Source organism: Blennius ocellaris, assembly GCF_963422515.1.
Source record: "Blennius ocellaris genome assembly, chromosome: 21".
In the NCBI taxonomy this organism is placed as follows: domain Eukaryota; kingdom Metazoa; phylum Chordata; class Actinopteri; order Blenniiformes; family Blenniidae; genus Blennius; species Blennius ocellaris.
Window position 1 is genome coordinate 5,949,159 of NC_137670.1, and position 15,944 is coordinate 5,965,102.

The 15,944-nt window shown below is 51.9% G+C and overlaps 1 protein-coding gene across 1 annotated transcript; it reads right to left on the bottom strand.

The window, feature by feature from the left end:
* Nucleotides 1–1,721: 1,721 nt before the first annotated feature.
* On the bottom strand, nucleotides 1,722–15,661 carry heatr1 (HEAT repeat containing 1). Its single transcript, XM_080517689.1, has 45 exons — nucleotides 15,614–15,661; nucleotides 14,722–14,901; nucleotides 14,293–14,509; nucleotides 14,070–14,211; nucleotides 13,876–13,977; nucleotides 13,605–13,745; nucleotides 13,254–13,465; nucleotides 13,045–13,178; nucleotides 12,879–12,966; nucleotides 12,457–12,558; nucleotides 12,276–12,393; nucleotides 12,080–12,187; nucleotides 11,891–11,986; nucleotides 11,697–11,785; nucleotides 11,404–11,606; nucleotides 11,209–11,330; nucleotides 10,173–10,379; nucleotides 9,930–10,089; nucleotides 9,029–9,177; nucleotides 8,740–8,932; nucleotides 8,461–8,633; nucleotides 8,213–8,365; nucleotides 7,889–8,131; nucleotides 7,671–7,802; nucleotides 7,440–7,543; nucleotides 7,225–7,362; nucleotides 7,020–7,138; nucleotides 6,818–6,939; nucleotides 6,602–6,730; nucleotides 6,275–6,505; nucleotides 6,029–6,158; nucleotides 5,768–5,943; nucleotides 5,638–5,690; nucleotides 5,430–5,553; nucleotides 5,157–5,297; nucleotides 4,772–5,070; nucleotides 4,537–4,687; nucleotides 4,194–4,367; nucleotides 3,953–4,087; nucleotides 3,767–3,871; nucleotides 3,508–3,670; nucleotides 2,748–2,902; nucleotides 2,501–2,659; nucleotides 2,312–2,420; nucleotides 1,722–2,167 (listed from the first exon to the last, which is right to left on the bottom strand). The coding sequence occupies exons 2-45, from the start codon at nucleotides 14,861–14,863 to the stop codon at nucleotides 2,079–2,081; spliced, it is 6,432 nt and encodes a 2,143-aa protein (XP_080373815.1). The 5' UTR covers nucleotides 14,864–14,901; nucleotides 15,614–15,661; the 3' UTR covers nucleotides 1,722–2,078.
* Nucleotides 15,662–15,944: the final 283 nt, after the last annotated feature.

Sequence of the window (15,944 nt, forward strand, 5' to 3'; positions counted from 1 at the left end):
AGACGATAGAAAGACAACAGGAACTCTGATGGCCACTGGGTATAACCAAGGTGTGCAGAAGAACATCTGAGCTTTTCCCAAACAGGATGCAGCTTGAACTTGATCATCGACAGCAGCAGCGGTGCAGGAACCGGAAGCTACAGTTCACACATGATCACCAAAACTTTCCAATAGACCTTGAAGGGTTGACGAGTCTATTTCTGCTGCCATATCCAGAATTTGGTGAAAATATGGACCCATCCTACGTTGCGTCAATAGGATCAGCTGGTGTGGGGGATTTTATTTTTCTTCATATGAACTGAGCAGGTTTAAACTCAGTCTCTTCAACAACACACCAGCTCACAAAGATCGACCATCTCAAACGTCTCTTTCCCACATCTCAGTCCAGCAGAGCTCGTCTGTGCCATCAAACTGGACCAACAAACCTCTGAGGAACATCTCAGAACCTTGTTGAATCTAAAAACACCAAGGAAGGCAGGAGAACGACCAACCCACTGCTGGAAAGACATACCTAACCACACCTTCTAAATATATAGATTTAGTCAAACTGTCCAGGATGTTTATGCGAAGTGATTTGACATTTGACCAGATTCAGACTCATTTCCATGGATTCATCTTGTGGTGCTGTTGTAAATAAATGTGCCTGACCACAGTGAGGCTGAAGGAGATAGAAAAGTAAAGTTAACACTGTCACTTACCGACAACGGATTAAAGTTCATCGGCTTGTTGAAGCCCAACGAGCTGCTTTAATCAAAGCGAATCGTTGTTAATCACCACTTTATGCGTTTCCAGGTGTTTACCGTGCGTCTTCGCGATCAGCTTTTCGGCCAATCAGAGATGAATTCAGATGAGTGACGTGAGGAAGAACCAATCAGATGACGCGAGAGGCGGAGTCGTGGGGAAAATAGCTACCGAGTGGCTCTTCACGTTAGCATTAGCCGTCGAGGACACTTTGTATTAATTAAAACGTTTAAAAAGCTGCCAAGGAATGGAAACTTTACATGCCCACTTTGTATTTAACATTAAAATAAAACATTTTAAAAACAGCAAACCTTCAGGGGATCTCCGGTCGATAACAGCTTCGAGCGGCGGGCAGACGTTCCAACAGGCCCAAGGCGGGTGATTAAAAGCGGCGAGCTGAATCCGGAGCGGGTTTAAGGATGTTCAATGAAATTTTAAACTTTAAAACTGTCACAATTTCTCTAACAGGCCGAATAGTTTCCTAAGTTATTACCTGCAGACTGACGGTCTTCTTCGGCGCCGTCGTCTTCTTCTTGCGTTAATTAACGTGACACTTTATAGCAGCGCCCCCACGCGGTCAAACTCCTAAACTGCACACAGAGACGCTAATAGATAAAGTAATCCAGGCTTAAAGATAGACACCACAGTTTATAAACTAAATAAAATGTTTATGCAATGCATTTCAGTGAAATCCACTACAGCCAGGCCGCAAGTGTATTATATAAATTGAGTTTTAAAACGTTTGATAATTGTATCAAATATATCAAGCTTTTATTAAAAAAAAAAGACATTTAACATGTTATATGGAAAATACACACACAAATAGATAGATAGATTGCTTTTATTGTCATTGTGCAATAAATTGCACAACAAAATTACGGTGTAGCTAAAAACACAGTGAACATAGACATACAATAAACACCGGCAGCCATTCTCACATTCAGCATTCGTTAACAAAATACTTGTTTAACACAGTAAATATATAAAAAAAAAATGTATTACATACTATAAGATAGATTACTTTCTCTGTCCTACAATGGGTAAAATTGCAGCATTAAGTGGACAGTAATAACAGAAAACTTAAATAGTAAATACAAACAAATACAAAATGCAAAACTTGCAGGAGACTTTTTACGGACTGAGTTGTCGTGAGCTGCACTGAAACCTGACTGAACATAAAATTGTACAAGTTGTGAGATTTCCAGGAAATTCAGCTGAAGATTTTTTGTTATTATGGTTGAGAAGAAAAAAATAAAACAAACAATCATCAGAGTGACTTTTATATTGTTTTATTCTTCAAACAACAAACAGATAAATGAATCTAGACCGTGTGTGTGTTAGAAGTAGCTCTGCAGCGGCTCTCCCAGGATGTTCTCCATCTCCTGCACCACCTTCTGGACCTGCTGCTCCACCTCCTCGCACTCATCTAACAAAACAAACGAACCCCAGTCAGAGCGGCACACCTTCGTCGTGTGTTCACGTCTCAACATCGGGCCCATGGAGCGTTTCTCCAGACGTTCAGACCAAAACGCAGTTTTACAACGAATGGGAGGAGATGAATTGTCCTCACCCTCCATGAGCTCGGCCAGGAACGGGATGGTTTCTGGAAGCAGCACCACGTAGTTCTCCTTCAGTTTGGACGCCACCTCCATCAGCATCAGCAGGGACGAGAAACGCACCTGTGAAGGACAGAGTTGCATCGACTTCAGCAGTGAGTTTGTGACCCGTCAAGTGTGGCGGTGCGTTCAGGGTCGCTCACCTTGGAGTCGGCGTGTCTGGTCTTCAGCAGGATCTGGTAGTTTAAGGTTTTCCACTGCGAGTCGTCGGCGAGTGCCACCGAGAACTGCCCCACGCAGGGCAACAAGTGCTGCGTCACCCTCTGCTGGTACTCCTGCTCCCCTCCCACCATGTTCTCCAGCTACACACACACACACATGCACGTTAATAATATTCCGCCACTGCTCTTCTTCTTCTTCTTCTCTCAGCATTATTTCGTTGGCACCGACCTGCTGCACCAGCGGGTCGAGGAGGGCGTGGCCTCGCTCGGCGCTCAGGAAGCGCTGCGTGTCGTACAGGAAGAGTTTGTGCAGACAGTCGAGGGCGTAGCGCAGCAGCAGGCAGGTCTTCTGCTCGCCGCCGTCCGACGCGAACAGACGATCTTCTGCCGGACCGACATCAGAGAGGAGGAATGTTACCGGGCAGGATATGAAGTCTCGTCGTCAACGGATAATCGGAAATTTAAATAACGATTTCAAATAAAAGCTTTGACAAAGTAAAATCCAAAAATGGTAAAATTGAATAAAACTATTAATAAAAAAGCCAAACTGGGTAAAAAACACAACTTAAGAAATAAAAGATGTACTAAAAAAAACCATTGCGACACCAAATAGCAGCAAGACACAACATAGGTTTAAAAAGCCAAATCTAAATTATGACGTTTTTTCTTTTATAGATGAAAACTAATGTAAAGTGAAAACCTTGTTCACTGTCAGCTGATCCTATACTTGTTTCATTGTTCTGTTAATGTATATGTGAAAAATAATATAATAATAAAAAATAAGACAAATTGAAAGAAACTGAAGTGAATCAAAATAAAACGGACAAAACTAAAGTTAAAAATCAAATGTTAAAAACAAAGAATTGTAAAGTCATAAACAATTCCACTCTGCAAAGCAAATCCTAAATAAAACGTTTAAATATCCTTGAAGTGATGAAACGCAACAGAGAAAGAATAAAGTAAAACTCGAATGAATGAACGAACGCCACCTGTGTGGGCGGAGTCGGAGCGTCGCAGAAGGTCTGAGAACGGTTTGATGAGGTTTCCTGCGAACAGCACGAAGAGTCCTTTCAGTCGCTCGGCGACTCGATCGCAGAGACGGAAGAATGTCAGCAGACGCTCGTTGCTGCTCGATTTACTCCAGTCGCACAGCTAGAAACAAACAAACAAACAGACAACTGCAGTATTCTTCCCAAACACTCGCCGTGAACTCACGACGCTGCCCGGTCGTCGTCGTGGCGACGTTACCTTGAAGAAAAGTGGCCTGAATGTGACCTCGGACAGTTTCATCACCATGGCGACCAGACAGTCGATCACGCTGCCTTCGACCTGTGAGGTTTTCTCCAGATCTCCCTGCAGAGAGAAGAAGAAAACCTCTGGTAGCTGTTTGTTTGTTTGATTGTCTATTTGTTTGTGTGTAAACGGGCGTCGGACCTGGCAGTGCTGGGCTCTGAAGTCCAGCATCGTGAGGAAGAAGTCGGTGAGCTCCGACTGGTGGAAGCTGAGCTGCTCTTTCTCCATGTGGCTGATGTGCTCCTTCAGGATGCTCATGAGCGCCCCCAGCTGGCCCTGTGGAGAAACAAGCCCGTGTCACTGCACCGTCGCCTGAGGCTGAGGTAACTGGGTAACTAGAGTGACCACGGTAACCACGGTAACCCGGAGGGTGTGGGCTCGCCTTCTTGTCCAACACCATGCTGCCATAGCAGCGGCTCATGGTGGGCAGGAGGACGCGGGGGGGCAGCTTGGTGGCCAGCGTGCTCCTGAGGGAGGCGAGGCGGAGGGAGAGCTGGGAGGAGGAGGAGGAGGAGGAGGAAGGGGAGGTCTCCAACAGCTGAGTGAGCCGACACACCTGCAGGAGCACGAGGCGGCATCATGAAGCAGAACTCATCAGCATGAACAAAACACATGAAAGTTTTTATTTTTAAGAAACGTGTTTACATTTCAGTACCATGGGTGAAATTTAGACTATGAAACCACAGGTGTGTTACCTGTGTGGTGTGTTACTTGTGGTGTGTTACCTGTGTGGTGGTGTCCTGCAGGTAGGGGCTGATGAAGTGCGGCAGCGTCTCGGTGACGCGCTGCAGGGCCGTGACGGCGCTCAGCAGGTAGATCTCATTGGCCTGCAGCTCCTTCCTCTCGGTGAGCGTGTGCAGCACTGCCGGCATCAACCTGCCGGACGCGGAGTCGTTGAGGCGCCAAGCAACTCGCCGGCAAAACCGCTATTCGTTAACGGGTCAAACCCGGCCTGCTCACCTGGGCAGCTGCGGGATGGCGAGCGTCTTCAGCGTGCTCACCACCTCGGCGACGCACAGCAGGGCGCTGCCCGTCACGTTCTTCTCCTCCCCGCCGGCCGTCACCACCTCCACACAACGCAGCAGCACCGGCACAAACGCCTCCTTGTGGTCGCCGCCGAAACTGCGGCACAGCAGCTTCAGGCTGTAGAGCGCCGTCTGCCTGTTGATGGCCTGCTCCGCCTCCTCCGCGCCGACGCCGGCGTGGCTTTTACCCACAATGCTCAGCAGGTCGTCACTCAGCCGGAGGAGCGCCGTGACCTGCGGACGGGAAGCGCGGTTTTATCGCAACGTTCGAAGCGACGCCGGCATCCAGAGCCACGTTTCGGAGAAGCGCGCATCGGTACCTGAGGCTCCTCCCACTGCGTCCTCTGCTGCAGCTTGTTGTTCAGCAGCTCCATGGCCTTCCTCCTCACGGACGGCAGCTCGTTACCCATCAGCCCCTTCATCACCGCCAGGAAGGAGTCCGCCGGCAGGAGGGCGTTCACCTGTAGGGGCAGGAGTGAGCAGGACGCTGTTCAGGTTGTGGTCATTACCATAGACCCACACACGCCCCCCCCCCACACACACACACCCCCAGACACACACACACACACACACACACACACCCCCCCACACACCTTGTCGAGCACGTCGTAGCACTTGTTGAGCAGAACTCTCCAGAACTTGGCCGTCGCTTTTTCGGCGTTCGTCTCCACACAGCGAGCAACACTTTGGATGTACTTCAGCACCTCCTCCAGGAGCCTGAAGAGCAAAAGGAGGCGTTCAACAACTTTGTGCTCACACAAACACACAGACATACACACACACGCGTGCAACGTCACTCACTTCTGCTGCAGCGGTTGCAGGGATGCGTCGTCGTCTTCACCGCCATCCGCCACCTGAAAGACAGGAGCGCAGATGAAGAGGAGGCGCACGAGGAGGTGCGAGGGGTTCTCTCCCCGGCATCCGTCTCCACCTTTGCGATGAAGCTGGAGGAGGCGAGCAGCTCGGCCATGAAGGAGACGCAGAGGAACTTGAAGTGCCGCAGCTCTTTGCTGCTGTGAGTCTCTATGTTGAAGATCAGCTCCTCCACCTCCTCCTCCTCCTCCTTCTTGCGGGCTCCCCGCCGGCCGGCCGGGCGCTTCGATGGAGCTGCAGGGCAAGGAGGCACAAAGTGGAGATATTAGAGTGCGTTCATGAGCACCTCCAACCACTGGTGTGTGTGTGTGTGTGTCACCATTTTCTTTGTCGTCGGGAAGTTGCAGCAGGAAGTTCATCATGTGGATGAAGGAGGTCAGCTGATCACCAACCAGGAAGTGAACGCTCAGAGAGATCCAGAACTCCACATCTGTCTGCAGGGCCGCATCCTGCAACGCACACACACACACAGAGAATCAAATAGCAATACTACAGATACACACACCGTCCACCGGACAAACTCGTCACCTACTAAATGTGTACAAAATACACCTGAGACACGAACCTTGTCGGAGGTGGAGGCGGAGCCTGTGCACTGCGTGGCGTGCTGCTTGAACAGGAGCAGCATCAGCACCCACAGGAAGTGGGAGGGGCCCAGCGTGGCCACCAGCTGCGACAGGACAGGCAGGCGGCGGTGGGCGGGCACATGAGGCAGAGCGTCCACGAACACGTGCACGATCTTCGTCACCACGGCGACCAGGCGAGTCGGCGAGCTGCCGTCAGCGCAGCGGTGGGCCTGAAGGAGGAGGAGCAGTGATGAGGAGGGGTTGGTGTGTGTGTGTGTGTGTGTGTGTGTGTGTGTGTGTGTGTGTGTGCATGCGTCCGTCCCCACCTGGATGAGAGCAGGTATGACGGTGTGCAGCGTGTTCTCGATGACCCTGAAGCTGTACGCGTCGTCCAGCCGCAGCACGTTGGCGCCCATGAAGGTGAAGATGGGCATGATGTTGTGGAGAACCTTCTCCTGCGGGAGGACGAGGCACAGACGCACATATGAGGCGGAGGAGCTTCACCTCCTCTGACATAATAGCAGACGGCGCGGGGCTCTCACGGGGAAGATGGCGGCGACGGCGCCCAGCAGCAGCAGGGCGTGGTGATGCGTCTGCGGCACGTCGGAGGCTCGCACGCACTGGACCACCAACTCCACGCTGAACTGCTCCTCCTCCAGGAGCTCTGAGGGACGAGCCCGGAGACAAGTTAGACCCCCCCCTTTCACGCGACGTTTCGAATACAAACGCCGGGTTCCGACCCACCTGCGGCCCTGGCTCCGCCCTCTGCCGTCAGTCTCTGGCAGATGTTGAGCAGGCAGCTGAGCAGCAGCTGTTTGGTGTACTCCATGTTGGTGTGGCCTTCAGGGCACGGCTCCTGACTCCTGCACAAACAGACGAACGATCAACCAAACCAGTAAGTAGACGCCAGCCGTGCCGGGGCGCTGCGATTGGCCGGCGTCGACGTCACCTGGCCAGCAGGGAGAACAGGACGGGCACCAGCGTCTGGGCTCGCTTCAGCTTCTTCTTGAACTGCAGCAGCTCCAGGATCAGCGTGACCCGTTGCCAGGGGACATCTGGCCCGGCGCCGTCGCTCTCCTGAGGCTTCCTGAGTGGAGAGGAGAGCGGGTGAGGGTGGTTTTCCCACCGCGGTGGTGGTGGTGGTGGTGGTGGCGGAGATCGTACCTCTGAGCCATCTTGCTCCTGCGGGTCTGCTGCACCGTCACGGTCACCTTGGGTTTCTCGGGAGGCGCCAGCTCGTTGGCCACCAGCTGACCGTCGATGGAGATCTGACAGGCGACAAGGCGTTTCACCGGGTCACGACCAAATCAAGCCCGTGGCTCCAAATCGAGTTTACGCAAGGTCCAACTTCGGGGTTGAACCGGTTCTAATGGCGTTGATTCTGTTGACTCTCACCCGTTTGAAGACGCTGCCGATGGTGTTGGCCACCAGGGGACTCCTGCTCTCCGCCAGCAGGTCGAACATGACCGACAGCAGTTTCTGCTGAACCCTCCCGTCGGCGAGGGCCGAAAAAAACGGCTTGGTGACCTGGAGACGGGACGAGGAGACGCGTCAACGGGACCAGCTGACCTCTCTGTGCGTTAAGTCTCCGCGCGCCAGAGCGCGAGCCTGACCTGCTCCAGGGCGACGACCTGACCGCTGTGGACGTCGGGGTGATGCCGAGGCGATGACCTCAGGGCCCTGACGAACAGCTCCAGACACTTCTGGTCCTGGACCAGCAGGGGCGCCGACGCCTCGTTGAACTTCCCCAGGACGAGCTGCATGAGCTCGGCCTCGCTCCGCAGCAGCGGCGGGGTGTCGGGGCCGCTCTGCTCCAGCAGCCGGTCCAGGACAGGAAGCAAGGCGGCGAGGACGGACTGGGAGGAGGAGGAGGAGTGAGGAGACGTGAGCAACCAGACGCCGCACAGACTGGCTCGTCGTCGGCCGCCTGCGCTCACCTGTCCGTCGACCCGGCCCAACACGGCGAGCAGGGCGGCGGCACTGTACGACGGGCAGCAGGGCGCCTGAACACACTGCAGCAGCTGCTCTATCGCCGCCTGCAGCTTCTTCTTTTTCCCAGACGCACACTCCTCGTGCAGCACGCCCAGAGCCTGACGGTCACACATACACATACATACAGTTGCCATGGAGACCAGAGACGCCACAGGGGGGGGTCCCGTCGGTCCACACAGGTCTGCGGACTCACCGTGCTCACATACGACGGGTCCGCCTCGATCTCCTCCGAAGTCTTCAGGAGCCGCTCTGTGATTGGCTGGAAGGGAGAGCTGCTGGCCGCTGATAGGGTCTTCAGGGCGCTAAGCCCCGCCTTCCGGACCTCACGAACTGGAGAGCTGAGACAACACAACAAGGACGGAGCCACTGACACACACACGCACACGCACACACACACACACACGTGAATACATGAACTTGTATAACCTTTTTATCGTTTTGGGTTGTTTTTTCTTTTCTTTTCTTTTCTTACCTGGCGACTCGGCGCCGGCCAGCTCGTCCAGCGTGGCGCCCGATTGGACGCTCAGCAGCGCCCGGCCCACGTACAGCGCCTGGGCCTGCAGGACCACGCCCACCTTCACATCCAGCTGGTCTCCGTGGTTACCGCCGTATCCCCACAGCAGGCACAGGAACCTGAAGAGGTGCAACGGCTCGGCGAGGTGGACCTGCGGGAAACAATTCACCTTCACGTTTAGTCTTCACTTGTGCATGCGGCTACCGTACATTTCCAGTGTGTGTGTGTGTGTGTGTGTGTGTCTGACCTTGATGAGCAGCTTCAGCAGCTCCCTGAAGCTGCTGGCTGCCGCTCCGCCGGCAGAGAGGCTGATGAGGAGGCTGAAGAGGTGACAGATCAGCCCCAGGTAACAGCACGTGTTGCTGTCCAGACTCTCGGGGTTCCACCACACCTCACCTGCGAGCACAAGCACACACACACGTATGAATGTTTACCCCACGAGATCAATAAGAAGTCAGTTTGAAGTTAGTTCACTAATAATTTAACTTTTTTTGCGTGTGACATAATTCATTAAAACAGGAACTCTGAGGAGCCACTGTAACTGTGAGAACTGTCGACTTGTACCAAGTCTAGCTGTAAAAAAAACTAATCTTTTAATGAGCCAAACCATAACAAATGATTCTTTTTATTGAGCCGAGCTGCAAAAAGTTTATTATTTTTTATTGGGCTTTAAGCTTTAAGAGCTCTTTTATTAGGTCGTGCTGTCAGAACGTATTCTCCTGAAACAGATTGAGGTGAAACCTTCAGTTTCTCATTACAGAATGAAGGACAGAACAATCCAGAAGTTGTCGAACAGCAGACACACGTCTGTGAAGCAGTTTTAACTTTTCAGCGGCAAAGTTTATTTCTCACTTCCAAGGTTTCCAGAACTACATTCCTCTGATGTTTCAGTAATAAAGGAGAAAGTCTGTCTGAGCATTTGTAGTTCAGTTTTAACTGCAGGAGCTGAACGATGCGTTCAGGTGCACCACATAAGCCCGTGACAAGGTTACAAGCTAAATATGATTAAAACATGACTGATAGTCATTTTGTCCGGCAGGACCCCAGAGCGCTGAACTTTCTTCTTGTTCTTATGGAGTATGAATCGGCCTTTTAGAGTTGTCTTGGGAGTCGCATGCGAGGAAGCGATGAGGTTCATTGTGGTTCACCTTTGAAGGAGGCGTCGTGACACTTCAGGGAGGAGATGAAGTCTCTGAGCAGACACGTCATGACCAGGAGATACTCCCTGTCACAGCGCTCACCCAGCTGCTCGCGGCGGCGCAGGTAGAGCGTCAGGGCCTCGGAGAAGGAGGCGGCGCCCACGTCATCCTGTTCAGACACACAGAGAGAACCAGCTGACGCCGCCGCCGATCAGAGTGTGCGTAGTACGGTCGCGTGGACAGAGGACTCACCCAGGCGTCTCCGTCTCCGTTGGCCTTGCTGAGCTCCTGCAGGAGGCGCTCCAGCACGGCGGTGACCCTCAGAGCGGTGAGCAGATGCTGCGTCTCGCTCAGCTGGCTCATCCCGAGCAGCAGGACGCGGCTCAGCAGCATGAAGGACGGCCGCGACCGGACGCCGGCGCCACTCTGCTGCTCCACCAGCAGGGTGAGTCTGTCCAGCTGAGCGGCAAGGAGACGAGCGTCAGCAACCCAATGTCCTACAGTCACTGTGAACTCGTCATCAATGATGCCGTGCCGTCTTTGAACACATCGTCGCCACACTCATTTCCTTCTAGTTTTCTACTTTTAAAGGTTTTTAAGGCCCAGTTTACAACTTTTCAAATTAAAAACGATTGTTTTTACATTCTTGTTTCAAAAAACTTTTGTGTTTACACTTCAACGTGTTGAAAACGGTGTCTATTTACACGGAAACGGCAGAAACCTGTAGTTAGCATGCCAGGCCACAAGTTGGTGCTGTTGTTTGTTTTTATAACGAAACCACACACACGTATGCAGAATAAAACACGCTCTGCATACAGAGAACTATTAACTCTGTATAAAGAACTATTAAGCAGTGGTGACGCATGCGCAGAAGCAGAATTTTTCTATTTCCATGGAGACAGAGTCAAAGCACTTTTGAAAAATTCCACCTTGGTAACCATTTTTTTTTTTTTAAGTTGTCTCCAGTGGCTGTGAGCGCCATTATCATATAAATGAATGCCTTAAACGTAAAGACAAGTTTTCCATTTTTACTTGTGAAAAGGTTCCTAAAATCAATGCAGCTACAGTTCAAAGTCGCTTAAAACTACTGACTGAATTTAAAAAAACACTTTGAAAAATAAAATGACTTTTAAAAAATATTATAAAATCCCTACAATGTGTGAAAAGTTCAAACATTTTTCAAGCAGGTCAGATAGTCCAGTTAATATACAATCATCAATCTAAAACCAGCCTGAAAATCCACTGAAGGCCCAAAACATTTGTTTTTATCTTTCATCATGAAACTCACAGCGTCCCGCTTGCAGAAGTGCTCCATGTTGCTCAGGTTCCTGGTTACCGTGGCGACGAGACGCTCGTTGGCCAAACGTACAAAGTTGGGCTCGGCGCTCCTCAGGATCACCTCGTCGAACTCTGGAGAAACACGACACGTTCACCCCCTGACCCCCCCCTCAACGTGAGGGGCCGGCAGAGGTCAGCAGGTCACCTTTGGCCCAGTTCAGGGTGAGCGGGTGTCGGGCGATGAAGGGCGAGCGAGCGACACAGCGGGCGACGTCAGCCCGGCTCGAGGTGACCACCACGAACGGCAGCAGACTCCAGCTCGTCTTCTGCTCCTGCTCGTCGCCGCCGCCGCCTTTTCCCAGCCGGGGGTCGGACAGTAAACGCACCGCCTCCATGAGCACGGGCAGCCTGCGGGGGAGGGGGGGTGGGTGACACAGAGCTCAGCTACCGCAGCTAGCTGAACGCATCGTGCGCAGCGACGGAGTGGAGATCACTGACCAGCGTTCCGACAGTGACGAGTCCGCTTTGTGCACGAGGGTCAGCAAACACGCCACGGCGTGTTCGTGATCCAAAACGTCCAACAGAGCCTGAAAAAACCCCCACAACAAACACGGCGGTTAACACAAAAAAACACGGGGGCGTCCGCGTGAGCCGAACACTTCGCCCACTCCGCCTCGGACCACAACACTGACCTCCAGCACTTTGAGGGCGGCGGCGACGACCTCCGGCACGTCGTCGTTCAGGCGCTCCGTCACGGCGTCTTTCAGGAAGGCTTCGTCCAAATTTTGCTGCTCGGAACGAAGAAAACAAAGAAAAAAAACTTGTATTTACTCTCATTTAAATGGTCCTTTCGGGCTACGTGAAGAAACAGGAAGTGAGACCTGTGCGGCGGTGACGACGTTCAGCAGGTGCTCCACGGCGGAGACTCGGACCGGGGCCTGCGGGTGTTTCAGGCTGAGCAGCAGTGACGTTTCCGAGTCGCCTACAATCTGGAGGGCGACACACACGAGACCCCCGTCACACCGGGCCGGCACGGAAGTACTGTTTGAGTTGCTTGTACTGTGACGAGTGCTCTACCTGGTATTTCCCGCTGCACACGGACAGAGACAGGAAGCGGTGGAAGAGACGCTTCTGCTGCGCGCTGCTGATGTCGCTCACGTGGCCGGAGAGGGCGTCGTCCAGGGCGCTGCCGCACCTGCAAGGAGCCACACGTCAGCGGCAGGTCCCATTTTGTTTGGGGGGGCGGGGGCTTACATACCTGGATTCCACCAGGTGGACTAATGGCAGCAAGCGCTGGTCCAACGCCGACATGTCTTCATTCGAACGCTCAGTCTGACTCAGATACTCGTCCAGCATCAACCTGCAGGACAAACGCAGGAAACTCCCAAGTTCTGAAATGTTCCCGTGACCCTGGCCTGTCAAACACGAGGCCCGCCGGTCAAAAACCGCCAATCGGCAAAGCGAGTATTCGCCTCACACCTATGCTCTCAGGGCGAGTTTGTACAAACACCAATAACACAACATCTCTCGAGGTTTTTTTGGACGTTTCACTGTATGCTGCACCTGAAAGCTTCATTAAAGTTGGTTTTATGTTGAAATTGTCGTCATTTTCTCATTTAAAGACTTTTAAACCGTGACTCTCGTCGGCGCCGCACAGCTGGAGACGAGAACGAGTCTTACCGGGCCACGGTCCGGTCCAGGCCTTTGGTCAGAGGGACGGATTTCAGGATGGACTCCAGCACGCCGAGCTCGTCTTTCTCCGACTCGCCTGCGATCGAGAGCAAGGGGGTAAAGTCTGATCCCGGACACATAAAGAAGGCCTCGATCTGGATGTTCCGGATCTCACCTGAGTCGTCCCGGTACACGGTGCGGATCAGGTACGGCAGCAGGTATCGCAGCAGAGGACTGACGTCGTGAAGTGCCGCCATGGCCTGCAGCGTGGAGACCAGCGCCGGCATGGAGCTCAGGCGGCCAAAGGCTCTGGAAGAAGAACAGACAGTGAGACGGCGGTCCCCGCCCGCACGGGTCCGACCACCCCCGACAGTCCGGCCCTACCTGGATCCAGCGGCGCCCTCCTTCTGGTTCTGCAGCAGCACTATCAGACAGCCCAGACCCTCCTTGGCCAGAACGGGTTCCTTGATCAGAGACTTGCTGACGTGAACGGCGAGACTGTCCACCAGACTCGCCTCCATCACCACCTTCACCGCCAGCTGGCACACGATCATGTAGGTGGCAGCTTTGTAGTCGGCCAGCGAGGACTTCAGACCCTGGAGGGAGAACGACAGTCCCCTCAGGGTGAGCAGATACCGCCCAGCTCTTGTCCCAGCGGGCAGACGTTTGTTCACCAGGAGGAGAATTCATCCATTTATTTCAAAATCACTCAGTCTCACACCAAAGGTTTCTCACCTTCTGGACGTACGGCAAGAGCTTGGAGATGATGGTGTTGGACACTTTGTCCACAGCGTCCAGAGCGGTGACGACGGTGGAGGCGTAGAAGGAGAAGATGACTCGGAGCTGGGAGTAGCTTTCAGAGTGTCCCGAGTATGCCTGACGAAAAAAAAAAAAGAGAAGCAGAAGAAGAAGAAGAAAGAGATCAAGAGAGCTCGCCTACTGACATTTGTTGAGGAGCACCTCAGGGATCACCTGCCCCCCCCCGGCTGTTCGGTGGAGCCGTTACCTGGATGGATCTGGTCACCATGGTGCAGATAAAGTCCATGAAGCTCAGGTCTGAGTAGCAGTGGGTGATCAGAGTTCCCCTGGCGAGCGGCACGCCGGGTTTCTGAGCAACAAAAACCACATCAGGGAGATTAGTGGGAGTCCAAAACCCGATGGAACCCCCGAAACCCGGCGAGTGGGGGGTGGGGCACCGACCTGCAGGCAGTGCAGCCAGTTCCAGCGGCTGGTGGGGTCCTCGATCTTCAGGAGCTGGACCACCCGGACGAACACGTTGGTGTCGTGGTACGGCAGCACGCAGGCCAGCAGGCTGTCTGTGTTGTACAAGTGGACGTGGAAGCTGCAAACACAAACTTCAGAGGTCACATGGCTGCAGTGGGGGGAGGGGGGTCAGGTGGCTTCGGGGTGTGTGGCGGCGTACCGGTGCACCAGCCACTCCATGCACTTCTGAGCCGGCTTGAGGAGGAAGTACGGCGTGAGGCGGGTGAGGAAGAGCGACACGTCGGCGTCCAGCTTCTCGTTGACCTCTTTGGATTGCACGCTGCGCTCCAGGGTGAGAGAGGCCCGACTGAAGAGCGTGTTCTGGAACTCCAGGAAGGCCGGTTCGATTCCCAGCAGCTCCTCCAGCCCTGTGCAGCCTGTTGGGGGGGGGGGGGCAAAAAGAAGGTGAGAAGGGCAAACTCACCATCCAACGACTAAACACGGAACAGAAAATTTCCCCAAAACATTTGACTAAATCCTAATTTAAAGAAAAAAACTAGATAGTATTAAAAGACTGGGCTCAGGGGTCTAACAGGTTCTGCACCAATTAAGCACAACAGAGCGGAAGTTATGAGGGGGCGGGGCTAACCGAGGGCATGGAAGGTGCTCCTGTCCATGGTGGCAGCATCTTTGGGGTCGAAGAGCAGCGAGGCGACCTCATGGCGGGAAAACAGAGCGCGGTCGGTCTGGGGGAGCGCGAGTTTCTTCAGCTGGTAAGCCAGAGACGTCATGATGGCGCCTGTGAGGGGAAACGATTTACAAACTGCTCCTGCAAACACAAACAACAGGAATGAAAATATCAGAGCTCAATGATCCACAATGTTTGTCATCGTCGCTTTCGTCTGGAGAGAAACCTTTTGAACATGATGGTTTTGGATGGAGTGTTCTCATGTTGCAGATCAGAGAACTGAATGTCATGTTTTAAGAAATAATCACCATATTAGGTGGAAAAGAAATGCAAATTAAGGTGCTTATTGTCAAATAATGGAAAGATACAATTTACTTTAAACTGTAAAGAGGCGTTATTATGGTTTCACTAAATTTGATTTGATTTGGAAAGACGTATTATTGAATGAAATTGTTCATATTTACATGTCACTATCGTTTCCCTAATTTACCTGAATATATGTGTTGACGTTCTCTACAGATAATTTAAAAGAGATTTAAGAACACATTTTAGCATCGAATTCTGCATGTGTATATTATTACCATGTCTGAACAATGTCAGTTTACAATTTATAAAATCTTAAAGCGACACATAAGTTCTTCAACGTGAGAGGTTTGCACAAAATGAGTGAAATCCAGGATATTAAACAGTGGATCTGTTAAAAGACAACCAGATAACCGCGTTAGTTGTATTAAGGCTATAATGACACGTTAGCGAGCTGTCACGTGACCGGAGAAAAAAGCGCAGAGATTCTTAAACATCTTTAGGTATTAAAAATGTTTGTTAAATCATTAAAAGTGGAAAAGAAACTCACCCGATTCGCACACTTTAACATACAAACACACGTGCACGTGTTCCACACAGAGCGACCCGAAAGACTACTTCCGGGTCGTGGACGTCACGTCACTGGACCCGCCCCCTTCTCTCGCAGCGGAACATATTTGATTTAATTTATTTATTCCGCTTTTCATTTTCTTTTATATTTGAAATGGAAAATGTTTTCTGATTTACCTTCGATGTAATAATTTATGATTGCTAATTTTTATACTTGATTATTTATCATAATCACTACCTAATTATAAAGAATTAACGAAATCATTAAGTTAATTATGTAATATCGCTCATGTTCAAATATTTTAATCAAA

What these genes read in the sequence shown, in the direction of transcription:
- heatr1 (XM_080517689.1), bottom strand. Translation starts at nt 14,863, where the DNA reads ATGACGTCTCTGGCTTACCAGCTGAAGAAACTCGCGCTCCCCCAGACC. An exon ending in GAGCACCTTCCATGCCCTCG is followed by an intron (nt 14,510 to 14,721) that starts GTTAGCCCCGCC and finishes CCCCCCCAACAG; the next exon opens with GCTGCACAGGGCTGGAGGAG. An exon ending in GGCCGGCGCCGAGTCGCCAG is followed by an intron (nt 8,634 to 8,739) that starts GTAAGAAAAGAA and finishes TGTGTGTGTCAG; the next exon opens with TGGCTCCGTCCTTGTTGTGT.